This window comes from Equus quagga, chromosome 3 (genome assembly GCF_021613505.1).
Source record: "Equus quagga isolate Etosha38 chromosome 3, UCLA_HA_Equagga_1.0, whole genome shotgun sequence".
Taxonomy (NCBI): domain Eukaryota; kingdom Metazoa; phylum Chordata; class Mammalia; order Perissodactyla; family Equidae; genus Equus; species Equus quagga.
The window spans coordinates 80,999,958-81,013,895 of NC_060269.1; the positions used below are offsets into that span (position 1 = coordinate 80,999,958).

General features: G+C 36.7%; 1 protein-coding gene across 1 annotated transcript in view; it reads right to left on the reverse strand.

The window, feature by feature from the left end:
• The window catches only part of GRID2 (glutamate ionotropic receptor delta type subunit 2), a 1,366,457-nt gene that overhangs the window by 101,983 nt on the left and 1,250,536 nt on the right, over positions 1-13,938 (reverse strand). Inside the window, exon 14 of the mRNA XM_046657173.1 lies at positions 13,446-13,612. Coding sequence (XP_046513129.1) covers positions 13,446-13,612 — 167 coding nt within the window. The remainder of the gene's footprint in view (positions 1-13,445; positions 13,613-13,938) is intronic.

The following is a 13,938-nucleotide window of genomic DNA, read 5'->3' on the forward strand; positions in this document are numbered from 1 at the left end:
TCTCCCTTGTTCCTTATATTCTCTAATATCTGTTAATTCTTTCTTTAGATTTGTTGTAGCAGACATTTTAGCTGACTCTCCAATTTCTCTTTCACCTCATTAGATAGATAGTCCAAGCTTTGAGTGTATGTTCTTGCATCCAGGGGTAAACATATGACCTAAGATGAACTAATTAAGCTGAAGGGGCAGATGTACATTCATGCTTGAGAGGAGAGAGTTCTCATTCTCTTCTCCCGAATGGAAACAGGGAAGCACATTGCCCCTATTGCTGCTGTAAGCATCCTTCCATCAAGGTAGGTGAGCCTGAGGATAGGCCTATCTCACTCATCAAGGATGGATGAGTGGAGAGGTGGGAAGAACCTTGGTCCTTGGCCAAAGTCCTTCAACCAGTGCATAAGTTTTTCATAACTAGTACCTTCTATCTATTAAATTGTAATTCTTATTCTTTTGTCTTTTCTCCTAAATTTCACACTTATATATAACTAAGTTCCTGTGTAATAAAAATGTCAAGTTTACCAAACCCAAGGCCAAAGTCTTAATTCTCCTGGCTCTTAACCTACTTCTGGCTCATGCTTGACCAACTTAGTTAATATCCACCATCCACTTATTTATTCAGAAAAAAAGTTATCTTGATTCCTCTGTTCACCTTGCCCATTGCATCCATACCACTTGCCAGTCCTATGACTTTTATAGCTATGATAGACTGGCATCAGTCACTTCACCCTCTCAACTATACCACCCTAGACCAAGCCACCACCATCTTTCTCCTGGACTACTGCACTGGCTTCCTAACTTCCTACATTCACTCTTGCTTACCGCTTACACTGCCGTCTCTCCTTCCTACACATTTCTCTCTCTATTTTAATAGCCAGGTAATAAATTCACCTCTTTTCAAAATTTCCAACAGCTTGCCTTTGTTGTCAGAAAAAATCTGTAGTCTTTACTATGTTTTTCAAGGTTCTATGGTACCTCTGGGCCAAACTAACTCTTTAATATCCTTTCACACTACTCTCTTGCTTGTTCACTCTGAGCCATGCTGGACTCCTTGCAATTCTTTAAACACCCCAAGCTGGTTATCATTTCAGAGCTTTTACATTTTTTATTGCCTATGCATAGAATACTCTTCCTCCAAATTTTACATTCAAGATTGCAAAATGTTGCATCCTCAGAAAGGTCTTCTGTGACCTACCCCTACCCTGGTCCATCTTTATCCTCTGTCCCAGTTATATTTTCTTCATAGTGTGTTTTCCAAAATGATATTATCCTATTTATTTGTTTTCTCATTTATTGTATCTTTCATCCTCCAAGTTTCCAGTATAATATAAGCTTCAGGAAAGCAATAACCTCACCAATCTTGTTCACCATTTTATCTCTAGAAAAATAAAATAGTATCAAGCCCTAAGTACTTGCTCAACAAATATTTGTTGATTAAATGAACAAACACAAATCCTATTCTCTGGTAAGTTGCTTGCCTTAGTAATCACAAATGAGAATAGGACTGTGTTTTTCCCTCTCAAACATTACTTAACAAAAATTTATTGAACACCTACCAGGGATTTATTACAGAAGATAAAAAAGGAAGGATAAGGTAGATTTTGCAATTCATTGCAAGCTAAGAATTTAGAGTATGTTTGAAACGTCAAAGTATGAACACAAGAAATGATTAACAAAAAAGTGACATATGTTGTACAGAGAAGATAAAATACAGAAACACAATGAAGGGTTTGATAAGAGCTGAATTTTCTAGGGAAGACTTATATTTAGGATGGTTCATGAACTAGAACCCACAGAATGCATAAGATTTGAATAGGTTTGGAGAGAAAGGGATAGTCGTGTTCCCAGACACAATGTGCTAAGAGATTCAATTAGGTTAGTGACTGTGGAATGGAAAGGAGAGGAAAGCAAAAAAGGGACATTTGAAAGCAATTTTTACCTCAAACATTGTCTCTTTGTCTCTATGCCCTTTCTGTGGGCTATGTCTCTGGCTTTATCTTAATGGAGAGTTTGTCCAAATCTATATCCATTGCTCCAGCCTCTCCCTCAAGTTCCCCCCTGCACTGTCATTTGTCTGTCATAGTCTCTGGATTTCCCCATATGTATGCATCATCCTCCAGTGCCTCAAACCCAACATGTCTAGACCAAAATAAATACTTTCACTCTCCAACCAGTTTCCTCTCCTGTCTTTTCTTTGAATGACTTTCCCATCTCCCAGCCAGCAAAGCTAAGGATTTCAAAATCATGCTTGGTTCCCCTTTCCCCCATCTCTGTATCTAGTCGATGAGCAGCATTACGTTTCAATCTCTCTCCCTTTCCTTCCTTTTCTATTGCCTTCACTCTAGTTCAGGCCTTTTGCTTTTCCTAAGTGATACATTCATCCATTTATTCATCTGACATTTACCAAACATCTACTATGTGGTAGGCTTTCTTCTAGATGCTTGGAATATGTCTCTGAATAAAGTAGACAAAAATTCCTGCCTTCTTTGAATTTATTTTATAGATACAGTAATGGCTTCCTAACTGTAGCCTTCCTTCTAGTCAATTCCTCTTCTATTTCACAAACATTCTTTCTAGACTGATCAAAAAGCATACTTCTGATTATGGCTAGTCTTTTCTAAATTCTTCAATGATTCCCCATGTCCTAAAGTCACACAGTTTGGCCTGATATTCTGGGCACCTGGGTTCTAGTCTATTCTAGCTCATCAACCTTAATGGAGTATTCATATCTACTTTATTGAATATATTCTGGTTGGAAGGCAATTTGTTTGGCAAGTTTCTGCAGCTGCTAAAAAATACAGAAGAGGAGAAAATCACATTAGTAAAATTCATGTTGATTGGCTCAAAGAATATGAGAGACTTCTTAGAAGGGCCTGACTGGCTTTTATAGGCAGTGCAGAGATCCTGGGTAATTAATGGAAAGAAAATTGACAAAAATCTTCAGAATAAAAGTGTCACTACAGAAAACATTATTTTGGAAAAATCCTGAAAACCTTATCTGAACATAAAGCTCACCATGATTTTTTAGGTTGCTGGCTCTTCCCATCATGCCTCTGTGTCTCACCATGCACCATTGGTAAGAATATCACTACGGCACAATTTTTATATGCATTTTCTGAGACCAGTAACATATAAAACAAAAACATGCTGGATTTTAATCATTTTCAGTAGTTACTAACATTATTCCAAACATAAATAGCTTCAGAAATGACAGGTATAGAATGGATTATTAAGAAAAAAAAGTGAACGCACACTTTAAGGAATGTCTTTCTCTTTTTGAAGTCGGTGCTAAAGCAGGGAACTGTGTTAATTAAGACAAAAATTGTTGGTGCCTCTGTTAGACTTATCATTCTGCACTACAGGGATTCACAAGTGTTATTCCATATGGAAATCTTACATTCTTATCTTAGCCGTAATTTAGTTCCAGAAATAATAGGTTCTGTTTCATATTAGTAAGCATTCAACATGTGAGTAGACAATCTGACCAATTATGATGTTAGTTTATTTGAGCTGCTCAAAGAACTATGAAATGAGACAGATAAGAGGCAATTATGGATTCCACCAATTAAAAAGTCCTGATGAATAAAAACTTCCATGAAGGAAGAATTAAAGTTTTGGTCAAGTACACTCTTAAGCTATTTATAGCAAAAAAAGATAAGAGGGAGGGAAAATAATTGCAGCATCCTCCCACAGTTTTCAATTTTCAATACTTTTATTGCTTACTTCTGATCAGCTGATGCAAGACAGCTTCAATTTTAGATGGACCTGCCCTCTCATCATAAAGGAGGACTCTCGCTGTTGGCGTGTGTTTAAGTTTCTGAAAGTCACCCAAATTTCATGTAAACTAAAATGCCTATCAGCATGTTAATGCAAGAGAAGGCAGCCACCTGAGCAGGCATGAAGACAATTTGGATGCTTGCTATCCTGGTGCACGCTGGTGCATGTGATTAGACTTGTGGGAGCAGAAACTAGGGTCATATAGTGTTTGACATCTTGCTTGCTCTGCCACTTATTAACTTTATGACCTTGGAAAACTGCTTATCTTTTCTGTGACTCAGTTTCCTCAACTGTAAAATGAGGCTAATCCTAGTATTTACTTGAGAAAGATATTGTGAGAATTAAATGACTTAATATCGTGAGGAAACTTATAATAGTACCCAGCATGCAGTAAGTCTTCAATGAATGTTAACTATTATTTTAGTCTATGTATAGTTTCTGCATAAATTAGGGGTAACACAATCCATAACACTCTATCCATCAGCTGTGCTACTTTTTCTGTATGTTGATAAAGTAGTGACAATTATTTTTTTGCTGAGGAAGATTCACCCTGAGCTAACATCTGTGCCAATCTTCCTCTGTTTTGTATGTGGGTTGCCACCACAGCATGGCCACCAATGAGTGGTGTAGGTCAGCACCTGGGAACCAAACCTGGAAATATGGAATACGTCAAAGCAGAATATTCCAAACTTAACCACTTAGCCACAGGGCTAGCCCCAAGTAATGACAATTTTTTTTTTCTTTAGGAAGATCAGCCCTGAGCTAATGACTGCCAATCTTGCTCTTTTTGCTGAGGAAGACTGGCCCTGAGTTAACTTCCATGCCCATCTTCCTCCACTGCCTACCACAGCATGGCGTGCCAAGCAGTGCCATGCCCGCACCCGGGATCCGAACTGGTGAACCACGGGCCACCAAGAAGCAGAACGTGCGAACTTAACCACTGCGCCAGTGGGCCAGCCCCAATAATGACAATTTTTAAATAGATGCTCTGGTCATGTTTATGACCCTGTTAAATGTATTTACTAATTAATGCTGTTGCTCCTTTATATAAGATATAATTGCGCTTCTGAAAATATTTATTTTACTCGTAAATTTTTGGATAAAAAATTTTAACAAAGATTTTTTAACAAAGAGAATTGGCGGAACAGGGTTGCGGTGGAACACTGGACTGGGAACCTGGGTTTGTGGTCCCCAGGGCATGTTCTGACCAAGGGTTAGACTCTAAGCAGGTCACCCGACTTCCTTTCTCAGTTCACATTTGTAAAATTAGGGAGTTCATCTAAATGCAGGCCGAAGTCTCATTCATTTATCATCTTCTGTGGTTGTTTCTTTTATCAATGTAACTATCATGGGAGCCCATGTGCTTATTCCCATGTTGTCACCATGCTCACAATATTTTAAGGGTTGAGAAAAAAGTAATATATTATATTATCTTCAATGACATCAAATTTTCCCTTTAAAAGGAGGTTGAATTTTTAAAACAGTAAAAAATATCTAGGGACTAAGTCTATTGAGTAAAATGAATGTTTTGAATTGAAATATGTGATGTAAGTATAATGGAATAAAGGTATTTTTGAGAGAGGCTTATAACTGACTTCGTAGTTTGTGTGTGCTTGCACGTGTGTCCATGTGTGTATGTGTACTTTAAAGTTCAATACACATTTGTAGATTTACGTTCTGAAATGTCAAAAACTCAGGCTTTAGTTAGACCTACTTTATACCACTATAATAACTATGCTTTCTGTAAAACAACTGCTTTTGAATGAAACAATACTTACTGAGATCAAGAAACAGCACAAATCTTATTTAGAAAACAGGTTGATCAGACTCGCTTCTTGGAAAGCAGCTTGGTCCAACGTCATGGGTTCATTATCCCACTGAAATACTGCTTTGCATCTTGTGCAAGTCATTTGACTTCCCTGTTCCTTGGTACTTTTCTAAGAAAAGTCTGATAAAAGAGGCTTGTTTATAAAGGGTACTCTTGTACCTTGGATGAAGTATTCCCCAAATGAAGTATGATGTAAATACAAGCAAAATAGAATCTTCTAAGACTTCAAAACTTATTCCATGGGATTGCCTGTCTGATGGCTGGGCTGGTGCTCAACCATGGGAATGCCGTATGCTTCTTTAGAGTAAAGCCATGTAATTTTCTTAAAATTTGGCTACTGCTTTGCAGGGTTAATAAAACTAATCTCAAATTATATAATGCCCATGTAATAAATATTTTTGAAATATTAACATATCGGAAATATCACCAGTTGTACTTACACTGCCATTTATTTAGAATAAACACGGAGACAAATGTGAATTCCTTAAGTTCCACACTAGAAGCAGTAGTCAGGGAAATTGGTAAAGCCCACAGGATATTAGTCGTGAAAATAGCTCCGTGAGGATTCAGGAAATAGAAAAAAACATGACTGACAAGCTGCCTCAGAATTCAAAATTCTAAGTTTAAAACAAATGTTTTAAAAGGGAATTGCTCTGAAATGGGAATAGTGCCTTCCTTTCAATGGTTTCCAGAGGCTGTTATTTAATATATGTATATTATATGAGAAATAAATTAATTGCCTTTAACACTTTATAGTTAAAATATGTTATTTTAAATAAAAATATATGTATAAATATATATTATTTTATTCTACTCCTATCTCCCTTTGAAAGTGAGCCTTCAACGTCCTCTCTCTTTTTTTGTGTTGCGAGCGTTCATTTTCCTTTCTTACTTTATGTAAATATGCCCATCTAAACTATCTTGTTTTCTTGATCTAAAACAGAAAATGTAATAAAAACCAGTTGGTTTTAGTGGTGTGTGTGTATGTATACAAATGCATATAATTTAAAAAATACTATCTGATGTATGAGAGAGAAGAACAATATTACTAGGGATATATGAATATTATTTGAGCAACTAGAGAACAAAAATCTGCAAGCTAGAAGGTCATTTGAAATAAATATCTATTGGGTAGTGAATTATCAGTTTGTTTTTTTCTTTTTTAATAATCTTTGCTTTTCTGGAAATGACTTTCCAATTGGTTTTACCTGGAGATGAAACTGAGCTGATGCAAAACTTGTAGCAGATGATCAAGAAGGGAAAACAAGAGAGTTGGAAGGAGAAGAGAAGAGGGGGCTGTTTGTGGCCGCTTGACCCTGCACTTCCTTTCCTGTTCAGGTTCCTGCATTATATGAACTTCTCTGATTTCCACCAAGTCCTGTCTATCCCTCTTTAAACTGTACCTTTTGTCTAATCTTTTCTGCTCCTTCTCGTTGAGAATGTTCTCACTGCTTCACAGCTGGAGTGTTACAACAGTCTTGTAACGGCCTTCCTCAGTAAGCTCTGTCTCCTCTAACCCATACCTCAGACTCCTCAGATGCTCCTCGGTCCACAGATTCCTCTCCTCAGAGCCCCACAAAGCTCACGTGGGGTGGAGAGAACATGAGCTCCAACCTGGGTTTGAGTCCTAGCTCCACTTATCATTTGTGTATGACTGGTAAGATACTTAACTGTGAGCCTCAGTTGCTTCAAATTTACAAAATGCAATTAATAAATGTCCAATCCACAGACTTGAGGCAAGTACTACATGAAATACATCAAGTGTTTAGCATAGTAGATACTTAATAAATAGCTGCTATCAATACTTGGGTGTGACATTCAATTTCAGCTTCTCTACCCATATCCTCTCCCAATATTCTCTCCAGTCCAGTTGTTCCTTCTCATTGTCCTTTCAACACGTGATGACTGTTTCCATTTCTATGATTTCCTCACATTTTCTGGGTGTCTTACCTGTGCCTGTTCCCATATCCAAATTCTGCTTATTCCTGATGTCTTCCAGGTCAAGTCTAATAAAATCTTTCCTATTCTTCTCCGCAATGATTTTCCTTTCTCTAAATTTTTCAGCATTTATTGTCTGTACCCTACAGTTTAATGTGTAAGTTTATATTGCATAATGTTTACATATGCATCTTGGTAATGTCACTCTTGCTCTCAGAGCTGAGGGACTGCATATATTTTGTAGGTCTGCAGCGAAAACAATTGTTTGTTTGTTTAATTTACGGTTATAAGCACCTCTATGAGAAATCCTTCCAGCCAACCGAGAGTACAGCTCAAGCCACTTGTTGACTGAATTTGGAGCCACTAACTGGGCAGTCAACGGAAATTGCCTTTTTCTCTTCTGAAAAGGGACAAAGTGCTTGGAAACTACCTCATTCTGGTTGGGAAATAAAAGGATTAGGGCTCTATGCTTGCAAGTGAAAGGAATGTTTTCTACGTTCCTTGGGGAATGAAAGCATAAAAATTCTTACAGCAGGGAGTTGGAAAGAAAGGTAGACCTGTGCATGTTTGTTTTCTTTTTCTTCTCAGTTTTTATTACTCATTGTATGAAAAATTGGAGAAACCAAGAAAGAAAAAAAAATTATGATAAGAGAAGATAGAAGACTTTTTTTAATATCAAGCAAGTACAAAGGAGGCATTCAATTTATTGGAGAATAAGTAAATAGGATGATCTTTGACCAAATAGGTAGGTAGATAAATAGGTAGATGTTTTATTCCTTCATCAAGTATTTATTGAATGTTTACTGTATGCTAGGCATGAAGGTAGGCACTAGGGATGTACAGACATGTGCCTGAACTCAAGGGACTTATGAGGCAGGACTTAAGAGGTAAAGTGTAAGAAGTATTAAGATAGAAGGAGGTAAAAAGATTTAATATTCTTTTTCTGAATACAAATAAAAATACAAAGGAAAGCACTAGATACTCTAATAGTTAACAATGCAAGGGAAACAAAGACTATATTCAAGGATTTTAAACCTAAATGAACAAATAAAAGTAGACATTTATGAACCAATAAAGTATATCATAAATCAAGGATTATAATTAATTCTATTCTGTGTCCCTAAGAGAAAGAGAGACAGAGAGAGAAAAAGAGAGACAATGCCTATGTGTTTATTTAAAATGTATGTAAGTTTTTGGAGTCAGACTGTCTGGATTTGATTCTCAGCTCTAATACTCGGTAAATTGTGAACTTGGATAAATTACATTACCTCATTATGTCTCCGTTTCAATGTCTGTAAAATGAGGATAACAACAGTATTTACCTCATAGGTTGCTCCATGTAAGAACTCAGAGTCTGGCACATAGTAAGCATTATGTAGCATGTTTGATATTGTTCCTGTATGCTTTTAACGTGAGATAAGGGACCACAGGGTGCATAATGATCAGGACACTGGACATGGAATTTGAAATCTTGAAATTTTTTCAGTTTTATTGTTTGTTTCTGATTCTAAGAAAGTCATTTACCCCTTTGGACTAGTTCCATCCCTGGGTAAAAAGGAAACTGCTGTTCATTCCATTTCTAAAGCTTCCGAAATTCTGTGATTGGGTTGAAATATTGTTTATAAATCTGTGCCACTATCATGAATGCAATAAAATCCTTCTCCATGCAGCTTGAAATATATCCTTGTTTTTTTGCCACTTGGTGGTTCCATTCCCAAAGTTTAGGGATAGAGCCAATAGGCAAAAAGTGACTCTTTTATTGATGAACTATAAAATTAAACTCATGAATTAATCATTCCTTGTCATTCACTAAGATTTGAGAGCAGAAGTGAGCTCACACTAGATGCTTAATAAATATGTTTTGGTTATCTTTTTAACCTTATGAATAGTGAATATTGTAAGATCAACGCTGGAGTTAATTTTATTGATAGCATAATGATATCACTCTGGAAACAGTTCTCTTCTATTGTTAATGTCTTTAATGAAACAACTTTTGACTAAATACTTTTTTACACTAAGAGCTATTAAATGTAAAGGGCCACATAAAACTTGATGAACAAATAGTGTCAGAGAATTCATTGTAAACGTTACCCACCACACTAGTACTCTGACCCATCTGATGTGATGTATAAATACTGCCAAGTTATTTAGTATTTGTGCCGACCAAGGAAACAAAGCTCTTCTTTCCCAATCTATGGTTATATATATTTTAGCACTTACTGGTCCTCAGAAGTCACTCCTGTGCGTGTCCACTCACACACACTTGTATGAGTGAGTGTATCCCCACAGCCCACGTCTTGGATGCCTAACCTGATGCATGCCAAAGCCCAGGCCCGTCGGCTCAGGGTATGTACTTGTAGCATATTAGTTGTGCACTAATATGCAAGTGTGTAATAAACAAATGCACATTTCACATGAATGTTTTGAAGTGTTATTCAAATGTACAAGCATATCAGGTATTGGGCAGATAGATATTAAATATAGTTACTATATAATTAATAATATTTATTTTAGATATTAATATTTATTATGTATTAAAGTACTTTGATTTTTTTAGGTTGTGGTATATTGTATATATCTGAGAAATAATAATTTACTTATTAAAAATCACCCTAAATTTTGTCATTTTCACCGAAAATAATCACAATAGTAGTCAATGATTTAGTTTAATCAATGGCCCAGGATAAGTTGATATATGAAAGCTGTTTATAATAATTTCTAACATGTACTACAATGGTTAAATTTTATGGTCTTTATAGTATTTTAAATGAGTCAGTAAAAAAGAGATCTCTTTTCCCTAATGTCATAGCAAAAGGGAATGAATGCAGACGTTTTCTGAATTCAGGGGGAGAGTGTCGGTAATAGATTAACGTGGCACGTGTTTATAGAGAAATGAGTTGCCACAGTGACAACTGCCAGATCATGTTTCTTTCCTGGCTCTCTCTTCTCCCAGATGTCCAGGGAACCAGGATGCAGAGTGTCATTATTAAGGAACTCCACAGAAAGAGACAATTTAAATTGTCAACATCCATAATGCAACTCAAACAAAGGAAAAGTAATGCTCCACGCTTAATATGACTTTTCGGCAGTTCGCTGGCGTACATTGCCTCAGAACTAAAGTCTCTGATAGGTAAAGCACCACAGAGATAATAACAAATGGAACCCTTGGTGTTATTTATTAAATATTTCCTTAATTGCTATTACATTTGTGTATTGATTTTGTTGGCTTCACTTTTTGTGTAAAAGACTCAGACATAAGATCTGGAAACAAAAAATATTTGTAGTGAAGAAAAAGCCAATTAACCCCAACTAAGGAATAAACCATCCTTTTCTCGTCTACCTGGTTCATGGTAAGGATCCACTAAACTCTTCTGCTGGTCTTTCACCATAAAAGCCTGGCATCCTCTTTCGTTCTATTATGCTTTCCACCCTCGGTCCTAAACTCATAAAAACAATGGGGTGACTCTTCGCCTAGAAGCGTCTCCCTCCTCATTTTCCCTTACCCAGTTCTGGCCAAGCCTGCGTTATCTCATGCTTCTGGGTTTGCACTAGTCTTTGCTGATTCTAATGCAGCCTTCATATCAAAACTAGATTAATCTTCCCTTGGATGCCATCTTCATCATTTTACTCCTGGGCTCCAGAATTGTGGCCTTCACTATGAATTCTAAACTTCAAATGTCCTTTCAAATCAACTTGATGTCCTGATTTTCCCCAACATATTCTCCTCTCTCGTACTTCTATTCTGTTGCCTTCACTGTTTCCCCAAGAATTATCTATATTTTCCTTTCAGCCTAACTATTCTCCACTAATCCTTCAAGGTCAAGTTCAAGGCTCACCTTCTCTGGAGAGCCTTTATTCATCTTTCCTTTGATTAACTCTTTATTCTGTATGGTATTTAGCTGTTTCAATATCTCAACTACACAATTTAACAAGATAGAAATAAGCAATATGATATCGTATATAGCTAAATGCCAGCACACATTTATAGAAATATCTGTATTGTTCATTGCTTCATGGACATGGGTCTTCAATCTCCTACTAGACTGCAGATGCCTCGCAGGTAAAGTCCCTATGGCATAATTGATTTTCCAGCTTGTTCACTTTAGAATCTACTCATCGATAAATGTGTTTTGATTCATCAGTCATTATTTACAAGTTCATATTTTACTTCCCAATTTATGCATATTTCATTTTTGTCTTACACTTAGAAGTTTTTAGAGCCAGAAGGGACCCCTGGTAGATTGGATATTGTTCATAATTATTTACTCCCTTCTTCCCTTTATGGGTAGTACACTTGCCCATCCCATTAATTTTGGGTTTGGCCATGAGACTCTTTTTAGTTAGTGGTCTGTGGGTAGATGTGACATATGCCACATCCATGCAAGAAGTGCGAGAGGCACTGCATGTTTCTGCCAGCCTTCTTTGCAAATGCTCTTTGCAGTGAAAACAGGATGTCCCAGATAGGGCTGCTTCTTCAGCTTGGGCCCTGCAATGAGAAGCTGCATAGCTGGGACCTGCAGTGGACCCGCAACTTGCAGCAGAACTTAGCCAATTCACAGCCCTATGATTCATGAATGAGAAATAACTTTTTAAAAGTCACTGATACTTGGGGTTGTTGCTACACAGAAAGCTGACTACAACAGGACCTTAGAGTTAATCTAACCTCCTCTTTTGCAGATAAGGAGAGAGGCCTAGATTTTTAGTTAGCTGATGGAAGAGTGATGATAAATTCTGGACTACTGACTTAGTTTTTCTCTGTTTTTAACCACAAAATGCCTGGCTGCTTGTTATCCTAAAATTTGAAGAATGCAACTCAAATAGTTTGAAATTTGGGGCCTTAGTGCTACCTGGAACTGCCCTCTTGATCTGACATTAGCTTTTGAAAATAAGTATATCTAGAAAATACACAAAATGTATTATCAGTGATAAGTGGAATCTAGTTCTACCTGACAGATATTACTTTTCCTCAAGGTCAAACTTGTTGGCAGCACATAGAATGAAAGTGATCTTTGTGACTTCTTTTCAGGCCCAAGTCTTTCATATACATTGTTAATCTAAAATATACATTTCAAAACCTTCTCTCTTAAACAATTTATAATAGAAAATTCTGATTTGAGGATGGGTATAATTTCTTAATAAACTGTCTCAATTTCCAGGACAGCCTCGTACAAACTTTAACACTGAGTGAGAGACTCTAAAATGCTTACCCTTTTCCTTTTGAAACATCCCTATTGTTCTGTGCTTCAGTAACTTGAAATTGGTCCTAAAGTTTATTTTGTACTTTGGTGCTGTTAGAAATGAATTGATGTTGCTAACTCTATGACATTTAGTCCCTAAAAATGCAAAGACTAAACTACTTAAGTTCTAAAGAAATTATTAACATACTACTTTCTTTTGTATATCGATATATATATATTTTATTTTGCTGAGGAAGAGTTGCCCTGAGGTAACACCTGTTGCCAATCTTCCTCTTTTTTTGCTTGAGGAAGATTAGCCCTGAGCTAATGTTTGTGCCAGTCTTCCTCTGTTTTGCATGTGGGTCACTGCCACAGCATGGCTGATGAGTGATGTGGGTCTGCACCTGGGATCTGAACCTAGAAGCCAGGGCTGTTGAAGTGCATCATGCTGAATTTAGCCACTAAGCCATGGGGCCAGCCCTGTATATCAATCTTTTGAGAGTGAAATCAGTTATATGCAGCAATACTTTCCCTTTTTATGGGAAAAATACTACTTCAATACATGCTTCAGGAAATGAATGTCTTTTTGAACAACTACTATCTTTTTTTGCTATTGTTTATCATGGTTCTCCAGACAAAGATAACAAGATGTATTAAGTTAAATGGAGCAGCTAAGTAGATTTTCTTTTTGTGTATTTCCTCTCCTCTTATTTGGACCACACAAATCTTACCTTTGTGAAAAAACATCCCGGTAAGGACTGCCATGTTGCAATGCAATTCCATACCCCCGATCAGCAACAGTATTCCCAATGGTGTAAAAGGAACAATCTGGGTCATTGATAGCCACATATTCCAGTACAGCTGCATCCCATACAAAAGCATAATTTCCAAATTTTACCTGTGAAAATATGGAGAACAAAAGAAGAAAGTAAGGTTTAAGGTTGAAATTTTAAGTTATATAGACAGAATAAAAAAATAAAACATTGGTTTATATTTAATTGCTAAAAAAAATAATAAGACCTACATTTCTAAACACCTATTCTGAATGAGAATTTGGCTTTTGGTTAATTTATAGCTCTGTTCTCCTGGAAACATGATAAAGTTTGAACGTTAACTATGTGTCCAGGCAACACTGCTTATAAGTAAAACGACCCCTGAGCAATAATGTCTCTGGACTGAGAGAGAAATAAATGCATGAAGGGAAGCCATATCTTTGGGCTTCTT